The 16,829-nt window shown below is 34.5% G+C and overlaps 3 protein-coding genes across 3 annotated transcripts; 1 reads left to right on the top strand and 2 right to left on the bottom strand.

The window, feature by feature from the left end:
- Positions 1-7,240: 7,240 nt before the first annotated feature.
- On the bottom strand, positions 7,241-8,621 carry LOC102613012 (ubiquitin-like-specific protease ESD4). The gene is made up of 4 exons (XM_052433972.1): positions 8,166-8,621; positions 7,981-8,076; positions 7,762-7,890; positions 7,241-7,639 (listed from the first exon to the last, which is right to left on the bottom strand). Exons 1-4 carry the CDS (start codon positions 8,619-8,621, stop codon positions 7,241-7,243), a joined length of 1,080 nt encoding a protein of 359 aa, XP_052289932.1.
- LOC102607454 (uncharacterized) lies at positions 8,573-10,202 on the bottom strand. Its single transcript, XM_052434265.1, has 3 exons — positions 9,227-10,202; positions 8,940-9,143; positions 8,573-8,853 (listed from the first exon to the last, which is right to left on the bottom strand). The coding sequence occupies exons 2-3, from the start codon at positions 9,120-9,122 to the stop codon at positions 8,674-8,676; spliced, it is 363 nt and encodes a 120-aa protein (XP_052290225.1). The 5' UTR covers positions 9,123-9,143; positions 9,227-10,202; the 3' UTR covers positions 8,573-8,673.
- A 4,321-nt stretch (positions 10,203-14,523) lies between these two features.
- On the top strand, positions 14,524-16,498 carry LOC102625986 (heat stress transcription factor B-3). Its single transcript, XM_006492870.4, has 2 exons — positions 14,524-15,090; positions 15,662-16,498. The coding sequence occupies exons 1-2, from the start codon at positions 14,824-14,826 to the stop codon at positions 16,190-16,192; spliced, it is 798 nt and encodes a 265-aa protein (XP_006492933.2). The 5' UTR covers positions 14,524-14,823; the 3' UTR covers positions 16,193-16,498.
- The last annotated feature ends 331 nt before the right edge of the window (positions 16,499-16,829 follow it).

The following is a 16,829-nucleotide window of genomic DNA, read 5'->3' as shown; positions in this document are numbered from 1 at the left end:
ACTCTAAAAATATGAGGAATAAAATTTTAAAATTTTGGGTATCGCACTAGATATATGTAGCTTTGATATGGTATAAAGTTTGTAAACTTTGAAGTTCGTTTTGGTTTTCAAATATTATGTGAAGTTTGGCTCAAATATTGGCAGACTGAGAATTGGAGATTGAGTTCACTACATTCCAAGAATTAGATCTTTTAATTTATTAAGTAATAAATTCTGCAACTTGAGGACTAATTAGTTTACATGTGAGATAATGTTCTAGAAAATATTGAATTATATTTTGGTTGCTGACTATTGTGCAGAATTCGATAGTTCGTTTGTGATAAGGATTTTTAGTTAAGGTTATGATTTATTCTATATGGATTTAATAATAAATCATCATATTTTTCAATTTTAGGATGTGTTGATGATGTTTGAGATTAGTTAGTGAAAGGTTAAGATTTGCTCTAGATTCAAGTAAGTAGATCCATCCGTAATGAACTCTTTTGTTTTCTAAATGTTTTTCAAATTATGTTTTCTTTAATTAAGTTTTTTTATTATGTTTGTGTAACTAAATACATGTTTAAATAGTCTTTGCTCAAGTTTAAACAACTTTGAATTAAAATCTTGCAATTTATGATTGTGAGTTGTACTGGGGTCACCTTTTAAAAGCCAATATATTACGAAGTACCACGTACGAGTCACTATATGAGATTCAAGTTTGTGTTTTATGAATATAATTTAAATATTTTGGTTCAATGTCGATAGTTATTTTCTGATACGATATGTTCTATTTTAGTGGGGTCACCAAGAGAAATTGGTGACTTTCACTAGTGAAATTTGTTCTATTCCACAAATTATATGATTTGATTTATACCGGGTCACCGTGGGTGCAGGTGATACTATTTGACATGAGCCTCCTATATGATAAGTCATGATATGATATATGTTTTTGGATGTGTTTTGATATGATAAATGTTTTCTGAATTTGAATTTAGCTCAAGTTGTTCAATTTGAATTTATTTTAAGCAAAACAATGCCCAATAAGCTTCTATACAAAGATTCATGTGTTTATTCTGAACTTAAGGTTAAATTGAATATTTGAAAATATTGAATAAAGATACCGTTTTGTTTGTTATGCATGTTTTTACTTACTGAGTATGACAGATCACCCTTTTGTCAATTTTATTTTCCCAAGGAAAGCAAGTAAAAGCTAAACCCTAAATTGAAGTCCCATGTGAAAACTCTACTTTTGTTTCTTGTGTATTGTTTGAAAACTTTTGTAACTAATTATTTGTATAACTAATGTGTATCAATGGAGATGAACTCTTGTGTTGGTTTATTAGTTAAAATTTATGTATCAGAGGAAATAAATTCTTATGTTATTTTATTTGTTATATGTCTAACAAATTCCTTAAGGTTAGTTTTACTTCCGCTGCGATTTGATTTTGTCGTTATGACACTAGGCTTAATTAAATTTTCAGGAAGACAATAATATTAGGTAATATAAAATTATACGACGAGCTGCTCAATATTAGTATGGGATGTTGCAGTTATTGCATCAAATTCTTATGGTAAAAAGCACTATTTCTTCCATTAATGAATAATGATCAATGAGAAATTAGGGTTATTTTGGCATTAAATGATTATGGAAAATACATATTTGGCATTAGAGAAGTATATTAAAAAAAAGTGCTTCAAGAAGATTTTAGAAGGGTGTTCACAGCACCACTGTAATGGATAATATTTTATTCTCTTTTTTCCTTTTTCAATCATAAGGCAATGGGCCCCGAAACCTAAATTGTCCTTTTTCAATCTTTTACCCATTTTGCAAACAAATTTATTGGACAATTTAGGCATATTTGACACGAGGGGTGGGCAAATAACCCAACCCAATCTAAACCGAAAAATTTGGGTTTGGATTAAACGTGCATGAAGACTCAAATTCAATTAAGTTAGATTTTTGTCAACTCAATATTAGATGGTGATTGGATTGGGTTTGACCTGATCCAACCTGAAAAATCCAAATAAATCAAAAGCAAACACAAACATAAATTTTTAATTCAGTCTGAACTATGGTTAGATCGGATTTCAAGATTGAATTGAGTTTAAATTATTTCTTTTTCAACCCGATTAACTCGAAATCTGATTGGTTGATCTGAACTCGAATTTGTCCACCCCTAATTGAAAGCTTTTATTTTATTATATTGTATTACATTAAAATATTATTCTTATAATATTCTTGTACTTATGAACGAAAAAGAAGTATAAAATACAATTTCTAGTTGCGTTGCACCGCATTAAAAAAGTGGTTAATACAATAAAAGAAGCATAAAATAATCTTATGTAAGGGTAGAGTTTAAATTGTATTGCATAAAAATACAATTCACATTTTTTTAATCACTTTGCTTCTATTATTTAATAACTTATAAGTTTAAATTTATTAAATATTAATTTATATGTAAATGAAAATTAATTTTAATAATATTATAAAATATTAATAAACTTAAATATTTAATAAATCAATAATATACTTTATTTACTTTAAATAAGTAAAAAGTATGTTAATTATTTTATTATTTATTAAAAAATGCACCACAATGCAATACAACTAATATAATACAATACAATACAATACAATATACTAAACACATCCAAAGAATCATGTATCAATAGTTAATTAGGAGCAACTTGTCACCATGTAATAATTTCAAGTATATTTGAAATCTCAATTAGTAGACTATTGATGTATAACACAAAAATATCTCGAGTATAATTTAAAAATCAAAATCATTAAGAAAATGTGAATATTTATTCTCACATGCACTTATAAAAAAAAGAAAATTATCATTGCACCACCTTTCTTTTACCTTATATTTATCTAACCACCATAAAATTCTAACATGTTCTCTACACCACATTTCTTTTTAAATTTGTATCAATTAGCCACTTTTATACTAACACCGTTAAATAATTTAAACGAAATGATAATTTTACCCTTAAATAAATTAAAAGACCATTTTATCTTATAAAAGCTTGAAAAATAAAAAAAAATAATTATAAAAATATCCCTAAATTTAAAAAAATCCAAAATAGAGTTGTTCAGTTGATTTTTATTAAATTCAAATTTTACAAAATTTTAATAATTATTTTCATTAAAAAATTATAATTTTTAAAATTATAATAAAAAATAACTGAATTTATTTATAAAAAATTATAATTTTGCAAAATTATATTAAAGTAACTGAATTTATGTATTCAAAAATAAATCCCAAAATTTTAATAATTTAGGGGATTTTTATTAAATCCCAAAATTTTGTAATTATTTTTATAATATAATTTTTTGTTAAAATAATTTTTATTAAAAATAAAATTCTAATTTTTGGATTTATTTCTTTATTATATGTAGAGGTATTTTTATAGTTATAATTCTTTTATTTTTAAAACTTTTACAAGATAAAATGATCTTTTAATTTATTTAGAGGTAAAATTATCATTTTATTTAAATTATTTAACGGTATTAGTGTAAAAGTGACTAATTGATATAAATTTTAAAAAAATAATACAGAGAATATGTTAAAATTTTATGATAATTGAATAAATATAAAATAAAAAAAGATGATATAATGATAATTTTCCTATAAAAAAAAAGGCTTGTTCAAATACTCTACATAGGCTCGAAATATGGTGAGTCGAAGTTATGATCCACTTCAAACGGACCACTGATTCAAGTCACAAGCAAATGGGAACACAGGGTTACTGTCGGTGAGATTGCCTCAGCATGGTGACAAAAATGGGAAATTTACGAAAATAACCATTATTATTTTATTATTTTTGCAATTAACCCTCTGAACTTTTTTCTATCAACATTAGCCAAACACAAGCCTTTTTTCCCAAATTACCCTTCTTTGCGTAACAAAACCAACGTCGTTTCTCCCATATCGCCAAACCAAAAGCAGCTTTTCGCTCTTGATTCATCAGTCAACGGTGACCGCAAAGGACAACGATAAAAGTGATATCCGATCATAATTTATCCGGATCCAACACAAATCGACATCCGAATCCCGAATCCAACACAAATCGACATCAGTTACTGGTATGAGTTATTTTCTGAACAACTGGGCTAAATCTGGATCTGGCGACAGGCTGCCTGTCGCAGCAAAACTTGGTGCGACAGGCAACCTGTCGCACCAAGCAAGGGGCGCCAGGTGCCGGTCGAACCAGCTCTGGGGGCGACAGGTGCCTGTCGCACCAAGCAAGGTGCGACGGGCACCCGTCGCACCAAACCTTGGTGCGACAGGCACCCTGTCGCACCAAGATTCGGGCGACAGGTTGCCTGTCGCACCCACCATGAAATACATCATTAAAACTGTATTATTTTAATATGGCTGAAATAATATTTTTTTATAATTTCAGGCTTAATGGATTCAGTTGTACTTGAATTGTGTTACGATGGTTGGTGGGAGACATTAGAAAATAGCCGTATGGAGTACGTGAATGGTAAAAATCGAGCATTTTTGGTTGGAAAAAATTATCTGTTTGATCAGTTATTGGCAAGAGTATACGAGGTGTTACAAATTAACCCTAATGACTATAGTATCACCATGAAGACAACTTTGAGGTCTAGTAACACATTATATCGTATATGTGCAATGCCCATGGATATATGCGATGATGAAATGGTGAGGGTTGTGTTGCATATGGCATCGGACGTAGCTAATTTTGGATGCATTCCTATATTCGTGACCACATCACCTCGAGTTCCGAGCGAAGGTATTGAGCCACATGTCGATACAGAAACTTCGTTTAGAGCAAATATGTCTGGCCCCGATAATGATGAAGAGGTGTTGCCAAGGACAATATCGTTGCAGCAATATTACTCTCCAATCCACGAAAATTATGACAACATTGATGATAATGGCGTTACGTTACAGGATGTTGGAGCAACAGTATTTCCAATAACAACGTCGTTGGAGCAACGATATTCTCCGTATCACAACAATGTTTTTCGGGACAATGATGATTTTCATAATGAGACAGAGGGGGATAATGTTTGTGCAGAACCTTCTAATACTACAAGGGGGGGCACGCGTTTCAATAATGATGGTGATGATGGAGGAGCCGGTCCTTCAAATGTTCCATCGTTTCAGCATGAGGATGAGTGTGAAGACAATACTCCTGTGAATAACAGAGGCAATAGACCTATTCCTTCTATGGTTCGATCGAGAAGGCGAATTGACCCCCTTACAAGTGTTGCTCCAACTTTGCCTTCGAATATGGTTGCTCCAAGCTTTGTTAGCAGTTGTGATTCAGATGATATCAGTGTGGGTAAGCTATTTGCTGAGAAAAATGAGTTTATATTACAACTACGCAAGGTTGCCTTTAGAGACAAGTTTGATTTCAAGATTGCACGGTCTACTACGACACGTTTCGAGGCTCACTGTTGTTCAGAATCATGTAAATGGCGTATTCGAGCAACTAGATGTTCGAACGAGCAAAATATTCCGTGGGTGGTGAAGAGAATTGACAATGTACACACTTGTCATAATGAGGTATTGGTTGATGGACGTCATCAAGTCAGGAGCCAGGTTGTCGGTCATATTATCGCAGAAAAATATATTCAAGACAAGAGGATTTATACTCCGAATGACATAAGAGCAGATATGCAACAGGAATACGGTGTTCAGTTAACATACCAGCAGGCATATCGGGCGAGAGAAGTTGGTCTTGAAATAGTTCGAGGCAACCCTGCAGAGTCATACAACTTGCTCCCTAAATACTCTCACGTACTAACTACAGCGAATGAGGGTACAGTCACTCACCTCGAGCAGGATGGAGATGGTAATTTCTTGTACTATTTTGTAGCACTCGGATCTTCCATCAAGGGTTTTATGCAGTACATTCGGCCTGTCATTGCTGTAGATGGTACTCATCTGAAGGGATTATATCGTGGAAGCATGTTCGTGGCAACATGTCTTGATGGTAACAATCAATTGTATCCGTTAGCCATTGGGATCATGGATTCAGAAAACAACGATGCTTGGGAATGGTTTATGATGAAGTTACACGGAGTGATTGGCGATAGACCTGAGTTGGTAATTATCTCTGATCGATGCACTGCCATAAGGAGAGCCGTTCTTAAAGTTTTTCACAATGCAACTCATGGCGTTTGTTTTTACCACGTCAAAGGTAACATTAAGTCTCAGTTTAGAATGTCCAAAGCTCTTTGGGATCAATTTGAGCCTGCCTTTATTAATGCAGCAAAAGCATATGGCCACGAGGAATTTAAGAGACAACTTGAAGGGTTGTGGATGATCCACTCGGGTGCGGCTGATTACCTAGAAAATAATGTCGGTACGTGTAATTGGGCAAGGTCGCAGTTTGAAGGTAGGAGGTACAGCATTCTTACCACGAACATCGCGGAGAGTGTTAATGCGTTCATGAGGGAACCTCGAAAATTTCCTGTGACTCATCTTGTTGATCACTTTAGGAAAACATTGCAGCAATGGTTTTATGATAGGAAAATTGTGGCTGAATCAATGACTACTCGGCTAACAACATGGGCGGATGAAATAGTCACTGAGAGGAGAACTATAGCTGAAAGAATGATAGTTCGGCCGGTGTCTCCGCATCGCTTTCAAGTTATAGGCGGTGGGCTTAAGGAAGGGTTAGTTGACTTGCAAAAGAGAACTTGCTCCTGCAGAGTGTTCCAGCTTGATCAGCTTGTGTGTGCTCATGCAATCGCGGCGTGTCTAACACACCGGGTGGATTTTATTAACCTTTGCTCGGACTTTTACACTACAGAATCGTTGGCGATGGCTTATGCACAACCAGTAGAGCCAGTTGGTGATGTGGCTGATTGGGAAATTCCAGATGAAATTCAGGAAATGCATGTATACCCACCAGTTGAGGCACCACCACCTGGCCGTCGTAAAGAGCTCAGAATACCCTCGGCTGGCGAGGACGTTGACCGGCGGACTGTTAGATGCGGTCGGTGTCATGAACTAGGCCATAATCGTAAGAGATGTAAGAATCCCATTGCGTCGACTCGAAGTTAGTTGTATTTTGTGTGTTATGAGTTTGTTAAAACTATTATTGTTTTTGTGTTCGTTGGTTAAAACTGTTACTGCTTGTTTTGTATTGTACACTTATATTTCATAAAACTTTATTTAAAGTTTAAAATGTGAGGCATTAAAATTATATAAACTTAAGTGTGCGAAGTAAAAAAAAATTCAAATTTCAACATTTGAATTACTACATAGGTTTACAATTGAATATCGTTATTAAATATATCAACCGCAATCTTCTTTCTAAAGTACTCGACATGACTAGCGTTAAACTCCAATCTAATCCCGAACATTAAATACATCGTAACCATCAATACAAAAACACCGCAATCGCCAGTTCCGGGCTCTTGTTGTGGCGCGCTCTTAACTGCGATAACTTTCCACGGGTCTTCACTCTGCAACTCCGGTCGGATATTGTAGAAGCCAACGTATTCCAACCATCGAGGGAATATAACTTCAAGTGGCTTGAATTTCAACTTGTACCTTTTGTCGTCGCGATTTGTGAGTAATGAGTCATAAATCCAGACTTTGTTTTTCCGAAAGTCAACTCGTGCTAGTACCCAATGCGCGCCGTCGAAGTTAACAGGGATGAGTAGCTGCATATAACATTTGAAAAACATGTTCGTTATGTATGAAATTAAAATACAATACAACAAAGAAAAAGCAATAACTTGAATATTTTCATTAGATAGCATGTGAAATGTAATAAAATACATACCATATCGACATCCGTCATTGATTTAGACATTGTGTGCTGGCGGCCACAAAGATAACTATTCACGCGGTCGTCGAATACCATTGAATCGACTGCACAATTCCCGTTATTCCATAACTGATTCAAGAACACCTAATACATAGATAACCAAGAAATGCATAAATTAATAAAACTTAAATTTTTACATCCACATAAGATTTATAAGTTTTGTCGGCACGTTACCCAAAAAAATGTGTCAGTATGTGTGACACGTTGGAGTAAGGCATTTGGATACTGCCGTTGCTTCTCGCTAATCAAGCGGAGATACTCGTGAATATGCTGTAGAGAAACAGAAATATTACGAGTTTTTAAAAACAAATTTATACACAAATCCACAACAGTATACACCACGAGGAAATTATAAATACCTCATCGCCTAACCATCCCATCGAAGCTGTCCCCAAAATTATTTGAAAGAATGACCGCGGGTGCTGGACTCTCCGGCGGACTCTGCTATCACCAGTAAACCATTGATCAAACTCAGCAAACAGACTAGAGTCCTCCAATCCTCTCAGTGGATTTACATCCACACTCGTACTCATGTCAATCGCATGCTCCATGATTTGGGGTCGAGGTAAAGGCCGGACGTGCTGTCCTCGCCTGACCGGAGGAATCATGTACGGACTGTTATAAACATACGACGGTATGTACGCGCGGCCGAACTTACTAACGCCCGGAGGCACCTCTGTGAACACCTGCACGCTCTCCCCACTTACATCCCCGTAGAAACTATACAATGATGTGGGCGTAGACAAATTTTCATTGCCCACGTCAGTATACACTCCAACGTCATCCGGGGCCTGTACATTCGCCAAAAAGAACATATTAAATAACTATCAAATTAAAAGTTAAACGAACATTATTATCAAATTTAAATTAGCTTACCGCATACGAGCGTGCAGTGGGAGAATCCTTATTTGGACGTTTAGAAAATGTGTCGATGAAACCAACAACGGTTTCTTTAAAATCTTTTAATTCTGACTTTATTTCATACACGTTACGATCAATCTTATCCAGCCGTCGTCGTACGTAATCATTAAACTGCTTTGTCCTCGACTATTACAAAAGAAAAAAATAATACTTTAGAATAACAATAAAAAATTAATAATTTATAAAAAAAAATATCGTATATTATTTCTAACCTCAGAATCCCGTGCGTCATCAGAGTTGTCTGTTTGCTGCTGGTGGTCATCAACACCCACCTCATCCTCAAAAGTGTCATGCCCCACCTCATCCGCAAAAGTGTCATGACACTGCTCTGGTATTGGGTTTGGTATGTCGTCATGATCGTCATGCTCGTCTGAATGCCTTGTAACCGACGGCATCGCGTTGATTGAGGGTTGGTGCTGTATAAAGTATCATTTAAAATTAGTAAATGAAAAGTCAAAAATTTCGATTAACAAATTTTTAGTGCTTAGAGTATACCGACCTTATGAACCCAGTCTGGAATGCTTGGCAAGTAATCCTTCACAGAGAGCCAATAATTTTTGCTACTCTCCTTTGAATTTGGCTCAAGGGTTTGTAAAACGTCCCCCTTCCATAAATTCAATTGAAAATTTTAAGTAAGTATACATAACTTAAATTTAGTAAAGTTTAAAAAATAAGTAATACATATTACTTACAAGACGAGATTCGTCGTTGAAGAACGAATAAACCTCCGCAAAGTTGATTCTCGACGACGCCATGGGCTTCCATTGCAGAATGCGGGGAATCTTATTCTTCGTTTTGACGACCCATGTTGATGGCAACCCTCCGATTGCTTCGTAAATCCAAGCCTACAACAACCAAAGTGAAAAATCAAATAAAACAACTATCAAATATTTAATACAATAAAACTTATTAATAAACAAAAAAAATAGCACCTGAACCCCACACGTAAAGCCGTAAAGATTGTATTTTTCAATATTATGATCTGAATTTTTCAACCGAGTCTTCTTAAATTTCTCGTCTTTCTCGAACAGTGCATTGTCAAGACTCTCGTAAATAATTTCCCACGACAATAGACCCCATGGACGCTTTCGGAAGTACTGTATATCATCAACTTGGTCAAGCCAATCGAAATTAATTTGACAGTGATTTTTTCTTGCATTTAGTACTCTGTCCGCAAAATAAAACAGTGCAATCTTTAATGCGTCCATATCGTTCATTTCCTCGAATTTCAACTCCTTAAATACTGCATCGAATTGCTTCACATTAATCTTACGATGCACACCACCAAAATACGTATTCCGTAGCCTCTGCTCCATTTCATCATTTTTTTGATTGGTATCCACACCAAATGAAAGTCCAGTAACCAAGCACCATTCGACAATTGACAAGCGAATCACATGCTTACCAATTTGAAACCATAACTGATCCTCACGGCTATCTTCTTCATGGGCCACTTGCCGCAGTAGAAGATTGTGCAAAATTACCCCACTAAATGGAAAACTTCGACACTCCAAGAAATGTCCAAATATATTCTTTTTGAACATACGCAACTGCCGGTTTGTTAATTTTTCCTCGATGACTTTAACGACCGAAGATAACATACACATGCTCGAAATTCGACCAGGAAAATGATCAGCATAACGAAAATACATCTTGCCTACTTCAATATCCGGTGATTCTGATTTCGCCATGTATCTGTAATATTTATAAAATTATTACATTACATTTACAGAAAAAAAAAATTAAGAAAATTTAACTTTCGGTGCACCGGGCAAGCCTGCCGCACCAACAAGTGGTGCGACGGCCAAGCCTGTCGCACCAACAATTGGTGCGACAGGGCCAGTCGCACCAAAAAATTGGTGCGACAGGGCCAGTCGCACCAAAAAATTGGTGCGACAGGCGCGCCCGTCGCACCAGCTTTGGTGCGACAGGCGCGCGCCTGTCGCACCACAGCTTGTGCGACGGGCGCGCGCCTGTCGCACCCGAGCTTGTGCGACGGGCGCGCGCCTGTCGCACCCGAGCTTGTGCGACGGGCGCGCGCCTGTCGCACCCGAGCTTGTGCGACGGGCGCGCGCCTGTCGCACCCGAGCTTGTGCGACAGCGCCTGCTGTCGCACCAAATCTGGTGCGACAGCAAGCCTCTCGCACCAATCTGGTGCGAGAGGCTTGCTGTCGCACCAGATTTGGTGCAACAGCGTGCCGCGCGCTGCTGCCCAGCGATGGGCGCGCGCGCGCCCTGCTCCCCCCCCCCCCCCCCCCCCAAATTAAGCACAAACACCCCCAAATCGAAAACAAAACTCCCAAACACCACCAACCACCACAAACATCATCACCACCACTATTAATCTCAAGCTATAACTATTATTATTCTAAAATCTCATTTTAAATTAATGAAAATAAGAAAAATGACTAACCTAGATTTTGTTGAAGGTTGTAGATCGTAGATCGGATGCCGGTGAGAGATGGAGCCGCCGCCGACGAGGGTTGATGTCGCCGCCGATGATGGGAGTTGGATCGGTTTGGGAGAGATGAGTGAAATGGAGTGTTGGGGGAGAGATGAGGGAGGGGTATTTTGGTCTCAAATGTTGTTTAATGGCTAATGTTGATAGAAATATTTTTTGGGGGTTAAAATGAAAAAAAGGGAATTTTTTTTGGTTATTACTATAAATTTCCCGACAAAAATCAGCCCACAAATATTAAATTAATTCATTAAATTGAAACTTACGGACGAAAAAGAGAATTTATTTTCTTTTTTAAAAAAGGAAAAAAGAAAGAAAGAAAAATCAAGTCAAGAAAGCTCTGCCGCCCAACCAGATTGAGAACCTTCTAAATTTTTTCATGTCCAAGTGCCATGAATTTCTTTATGTCCCCCGTGTAATCAATCCTGTCTTTTCACCCATTTGCGAAGCGCGTGAGTTTTACGCTCTATTTACAAACAAGGGCATATTTAGTATTTAACTCCCAAGTCTCATTAATTAATTAATTAATTCCATGACCGATATTTTATTTGACCTGTTGATGGTGACTCTGAACCATTAACATCATTTTTTTTTCTTTTTAATTACGTAAGGTTGTCTTTACTCAATTATATATTATAATTAAAGAAGAAATTACTCCCACAATATATTTGTGGGAATTTAAACTGCTATCCTCATATTTGAAAGACAACAACCTTAACTACCTAGATAAAAGCCGAGTGGCAACCATTGACATCATCTTAGTTTTTACACTTTCAATTTTTTTTTTAATTTTACCAATTTTTTAACTCATTATCTTTTTAATTCAAATTCAGACTGTCGCCAAAATAAAATTTCTCGACTATATCATAGGAGAGGTCTATTTTTAGGTATTAGTTTACATTATTTATTGAAATAAAATATAGTAATATATTTGCTTTCACTAACCCCACAAAACTAATAATAATTATAATAACCTAATCTTGAAAAGATTGCGAAAAGCTTCTAGCACAAGTGATCATAAGATACACTCAATCATAGAATCACCAAAATCTATCCACATTTTTTTTTTTTTTTGGTTTTATTGGTTATCATTAAGAATTTATAAATATTTGCAAAGATGCCAATATTTGATTCCACAGAAAAAAAAAAAGAAAAATTTCAACTTTAAATTGTTTAACAGTGGTCTTGATGAGTTAACAGTTATGACATTATTTTTTTAACCTTAAATTCAATGATACTCCTCTCTATCTTCTAATATGTAAGTCATTATTTTTCAAATTTAAAGAATTGTTGGTGAGAAGTAGGCTCATTATGTCTTCTTATCAGACGTTGTTATTATTATTTTTTTTTTCATTCGGTAATATTTTTATCTAATCGAGATTTATTAAAAACAAAAAATCACCCACGAGATACATTTAGAAATATTTTTTTTTTATGTTGTGAATCAGTCAAAGATGTCATTATATAAAATTAAATACAATCAACCGTTTTCCTTTTCACAGTGTTGAATGCAGCTAGTGTAATTACTCTTAATTTGTGTTGACCCATTAAATTTTTGCCCACTTTTAACGGGTCCAAGAAAGGAATTTAATTTATAGTTTATTTATTTATTGGAGCGTGTCTCACAATTGCTTAGTTAGTAAGCAGGCATTGAAATTGGAAAATAATAATTTAGGCACGAAAACAACGCATGGACACAAAAATGTCAAAAAGCCATTTGTCTCGCCTTTGGAAAACTCCAAAGCAATTTGATCATTACAGAAGAAGAAAGAATTGGATAGAAGAATTTGCACGTTAGATCGAAACAACAAAAAGAAGCATGAATAATGTGAAAAGTACTCGCCTACCTAAAGGAATTAAACTCATATTAGTTTAATTAGATAGGTTACAACAAGATAATCCCCATTAATTAATTAATTAATCACATCATCAATGCTCGGTAATCAATCTAAACTAGCTTCGTCTGGACAATCAAAGTTGTTTTGGAGAAGGGTCGTTGTTTTGTTCTACATTTTTCTTGATTTAAGTTTGAATATAATTAACAGAAGAATCATGACCTGATAGTTTAGTGGTAAATTATTTCTTTTTTCAAATAAAAAATAATTTAATTCTCATTGTGAGAAACATGTCGGGGTAAATTTTTTTTATTCACTCAAAGAATAATGTTTGGGATCACGATATCCATCTGGGTCTTAATTTTTAATTAAAAATATATTTAATAAGAGTGTGTATGCATAATATCAATATCAAAAAAAGGAAAAAAATTACATATGATTATAAATCATAAAAAATATAGGCTGTTTTTGTTTTTTGTTTTTATTTCAAGCAATTGTTGTCAAATTTATATCCGCATGGGTTAGATCATAAGAGAATTTATGTTTTTCACTAATTGTGTCATCTTTATTCCTTAATTTGAATTGGTTAGTGATTGGCTGCACTTTTTTTTATAAGAGATAAAAGCAAATATTTCCATAACATTAATTAACCAGTGGGAAAATCATCGTGTGTGATAAGATCATTTGAAACTCATAAGAAGCCATACGTACTAAATTGACAGAAAATTACATCTATTGGCTATTGCAATCATTAACGGGTCAAAACCAACTATCTACAGAGCAAGCCATTCAAAGAAGTGAAGGAAAAACTATTAATATCATTTTATCACAAGATGGACAATTTTTGTTCCCTATCTATACGTGGGCCAACGCGCTTGGTACAAAAAATTCAACATATAATATCTGCAAACTTCACAAAGTTTATATATATATATATATACAGACACACACACGAGTTATTATCTAATAAGAGATTCTCATTTAATATTATAAAGAATAAATTTAAAGGTAGAAGAATATAAATTTCAATATATTATAAAAAAATACACTGCATTGAGGTATATTTTTTTTTTCTATTTTTAGCTTATGCTTTGTTTTATTTAAAATAATGGATCCCTTATTATTCAGTACGGTAACAATTATAAGATTAAATATTCTTTCAGTTTATAAAGTTTGAACTAATTACACAATTTTGAAAAATTACTTTAAAAGGTCCACTTTATACATCTGTTTCTTTTCACATGTTACATATTGCATAGCATTTGTTGAATTTTAAGTTTTATTAGACTAAAAATATTATTTTAGCATTGAAAAGTAAGAGCCAGTGTATAAAAAAATAACTACAATAATTTTTTAAAGAAAATTTTTAAAAACTATAAGGACTAACTAAATAATTGATTGAAACTATAAGGATTAAAAACGTATTTATCGTGGTAATTATAATGAATATGCATGCTTGTGCTGCTATATATATATATATATATATATAGACAGACAGACGTATATATATTAAAGAAGATGTAAGCTTAAAAGATACGTTTCAAAAAGAGAAAAAAAGATAAACGAAGTAAACGAAGTCTTTAGCAATTAAATAGCATTGCAATTGAATTCTCATGAATTGCCCTCGTGGAGTCGTATTGGGTTTCTATTGTTGGGGCTGGGAGTTCTTAACTGCAATTCTCATCTTCTCCAATATCCTTCTTCATCTTTAGATTAATCTTCTTCTATTTTAGCTAATTTCCCTCTTCAATATTTCCCCTCTTTTTTTTTTTGGTCTTTTTAATTGTTTGCTATTTTTGAAATATGGAGGCTACAAATAATATTACAATAAGCAGCTGCTGTGATGACAATAAGGGCCTACTGGAATATGCCAGAAAATCAACACCCCCACCATTTCTGTTGAAGACTTACATGCTAATAGAGGATCCGGCCACCGATAACGTCATCTCGTGGAACGGCGACGGCACCGGCTTCGTTGTCTGGCAGCCGGCCGAGTTTGCCCGGGATCTACTGCCGACACTCTTCAAGCACAGCAACTTCTCTAGCTTTGTTCGCCAGCTCAATACTTACGTACGTTTACAAAATATCATTTTCTCAATTCCATTTTCTTCTTTTATTTATTTATTTTAAATTTTTGCCAGTAGATATAAAAGATGTATGGGTCCTATCTTAACCCAACTTTAGTTCCTTCACTAGCATTTTTTTTTTTTTTTGGTGGGTTTGTAATAGTTGATTATATAATAAGTGTTGGTCATAAATACATGTTAACTTAATTGATCAAAAGATTCTTGTTTGTCCTTCGAAAAATACCACTCAAAGGTTAAAAGCAAGCAGCTATACATACACGGGCTTTTGTCAGATTACTTAGCATACATGTAGGATCCTTTATTTATTCAATTTTTTTTTTATTACCGTAAACAAAATTTAGATCAGTTTTTTTAGTCTGTACCTCCTCTACGAATTCGGATGAGCAGCAAAATGATAACTATTTAAAAACCAGTCGATGAGGCGCAGGCTGAAGAGAAATTTGATTGGCTAATGCCTAGCTAGATTGTAAATTGTTAAATGAATAATATTCGATTTACAACATTCATATTGAGATTTATTTGTTATTAAATAGATGGATGTAATATGAATGCAGGGATTTCGAAAAGTAGCAACAAGCAGGTGGGAATTTTGCAACCAAATGTTTAGAAAGGGGGAGAAAGATCTTTTATGCAAGATACGTCGAAGAAAAGCATGGGCAAACAGGCAGCAGGCAGCAACGGCAGCAGCAACACAACAAGAATCTCATGATGAAGATCAAAGGTCGTCGTCGTCGACGTCATCGTTGTCGGAGTACAACACCCTAAGGGATGAGAATAAGCGTTTGAAGAAGGAGAATGGGAACTTAAGTTCGGAGCTTGTAAGCATGAAAAGGAAGTGCAAGGAGTTGCTTGATTTAGTGACTAAGTACGCAAATATGGATAATGATGATGATGATGATGATGATGATGATGAAGATGATGATGATCATGAGATTAATAATAACCAAAGGGGCCCATTAATAGTGAAGTTGTTTGGAGTTAGATTTGAAGTTGATGAGGGAGAGAGGGAAAGGAAGAGAAAGAGAAAGAGAGCTGAGATTATCAGTCAAAGTGCTAACATTTTACTATCTCAATCATGCAAATAATGATACTCTACAACTAGGGTAACACTATTGATAGGCTTGATAGTACTTGATTGAAGTAATTAAGTAGCTTATCAATACATAATGTATGTATATCTTTTTTTTTAAAGATAGCTCAGTTAGTTTGACCTTTTACAATGAATTACAAGAAGTTAAGCATTCAAAAAAAAAAAAAAAAGTCTGTTTAACTTGAGTTGAGTGAATAAGGAAGCAGCTTAGTAGAGATAGAAATATTGTAGTTATTGATGTACTCTTTAAAATCTATTATTAAGGTTGATAATTAAAGTTGGGCAGAAGCCCTTTTAATTACATGCTTTAAGTTTATTTGTTTTTGCTTTTATGTTGCCGTCCAGGTATCTAGTTAATTTATAAACCCAAGTTTATACGTAAAACAAAGACAAAGGGTGCATATTATTAGTATATGCATGTGCTCTCCCATCACATTGGCATTCAGGAATAGGAGTGTTCAGAATCAGAATCCAATCCGATCTGCTCAATCCGTCTGAACCGCAAAAATCTAATCTGTAAAAATTCGATCCGAGGAATAGTGGTTTGGATTGGATTGAAAATTTAAAAATCTGCAGTCAATGGATTGGATATGGATTTACTTCTCTAAATCCGTAAAAAATCCACGAATCCG

Source organism: Citrus sinensis, chromosome 9 (genome assembly GCF_022201045.2).
Source record: "Citrus sinensis cultivar Valencia sweet orange chromosome 9, DVS_A1.0, whole genome shotgun sequence".
Classification (NCBI taxonomy): domain Eukaryota; kingdom Viridiplantae; phylum Streptophyta; class Magnoliopsida; order Sapindales; family Rutaceae; genus Citrus; species Citrus sinensis.
This window is presented reverse-complemented; position numbering and strand designations above follow the sequence as displayed.

Excerpts from the sequence above, each read along its gene's own strand:
- LOC102607454 (XM_052434265.1), bottom strand. The coding sequence starts at position 9,122 with ATGCCGTCGGTTACAAGGCATTCAGACGAGCATGACGATCATGACGAC. Across the intron at positions 8,854-8,939 it reads ATGACGCACGGGATTCTGAG|TCGAGGACAAAGCAGTTTAA; the intron begins GTTAGAAATAAT and ends CTTTTGTAATAG.
- LOC102613012 (XM_052433972.1), bottom strand. The coding sequence starts at position 8,621 with ATGTTCTTTTTGGCGAATGTACAGGCCCCGGATGACGTTGGAGTGTAT. Across the intron at positions 7,891-7,980 it reads ATACTGACACATTTTTTTGG|GTGTTCTTGAATCAGTTATG; the intron begins GTAACGTGCCGA and ends TCTATGTATTAG. Across the intron at positions 7,640-7,761 it reads CAATGACGGATGTCGATATG|CTACTCATCCCTGTTAACTT; the intron begins GTATGTATTTTA and ends TGTTATATGCAG.
- LOC102625986 (XM_006492870.4), top strand. The coding sequence starts at position 14,824 with ATGGAGGCTACAAATAATATTACAATAAGCAGCTGCTGTGATGACAAT. Across the intron at positions 15,091-15,661 it reads TTCGCCAGCTCAATACTTAC|GGATTTCGAAAAGTAGCAAC; the intron begins GTACGTTTACAA and ends ATATGAATGCAG.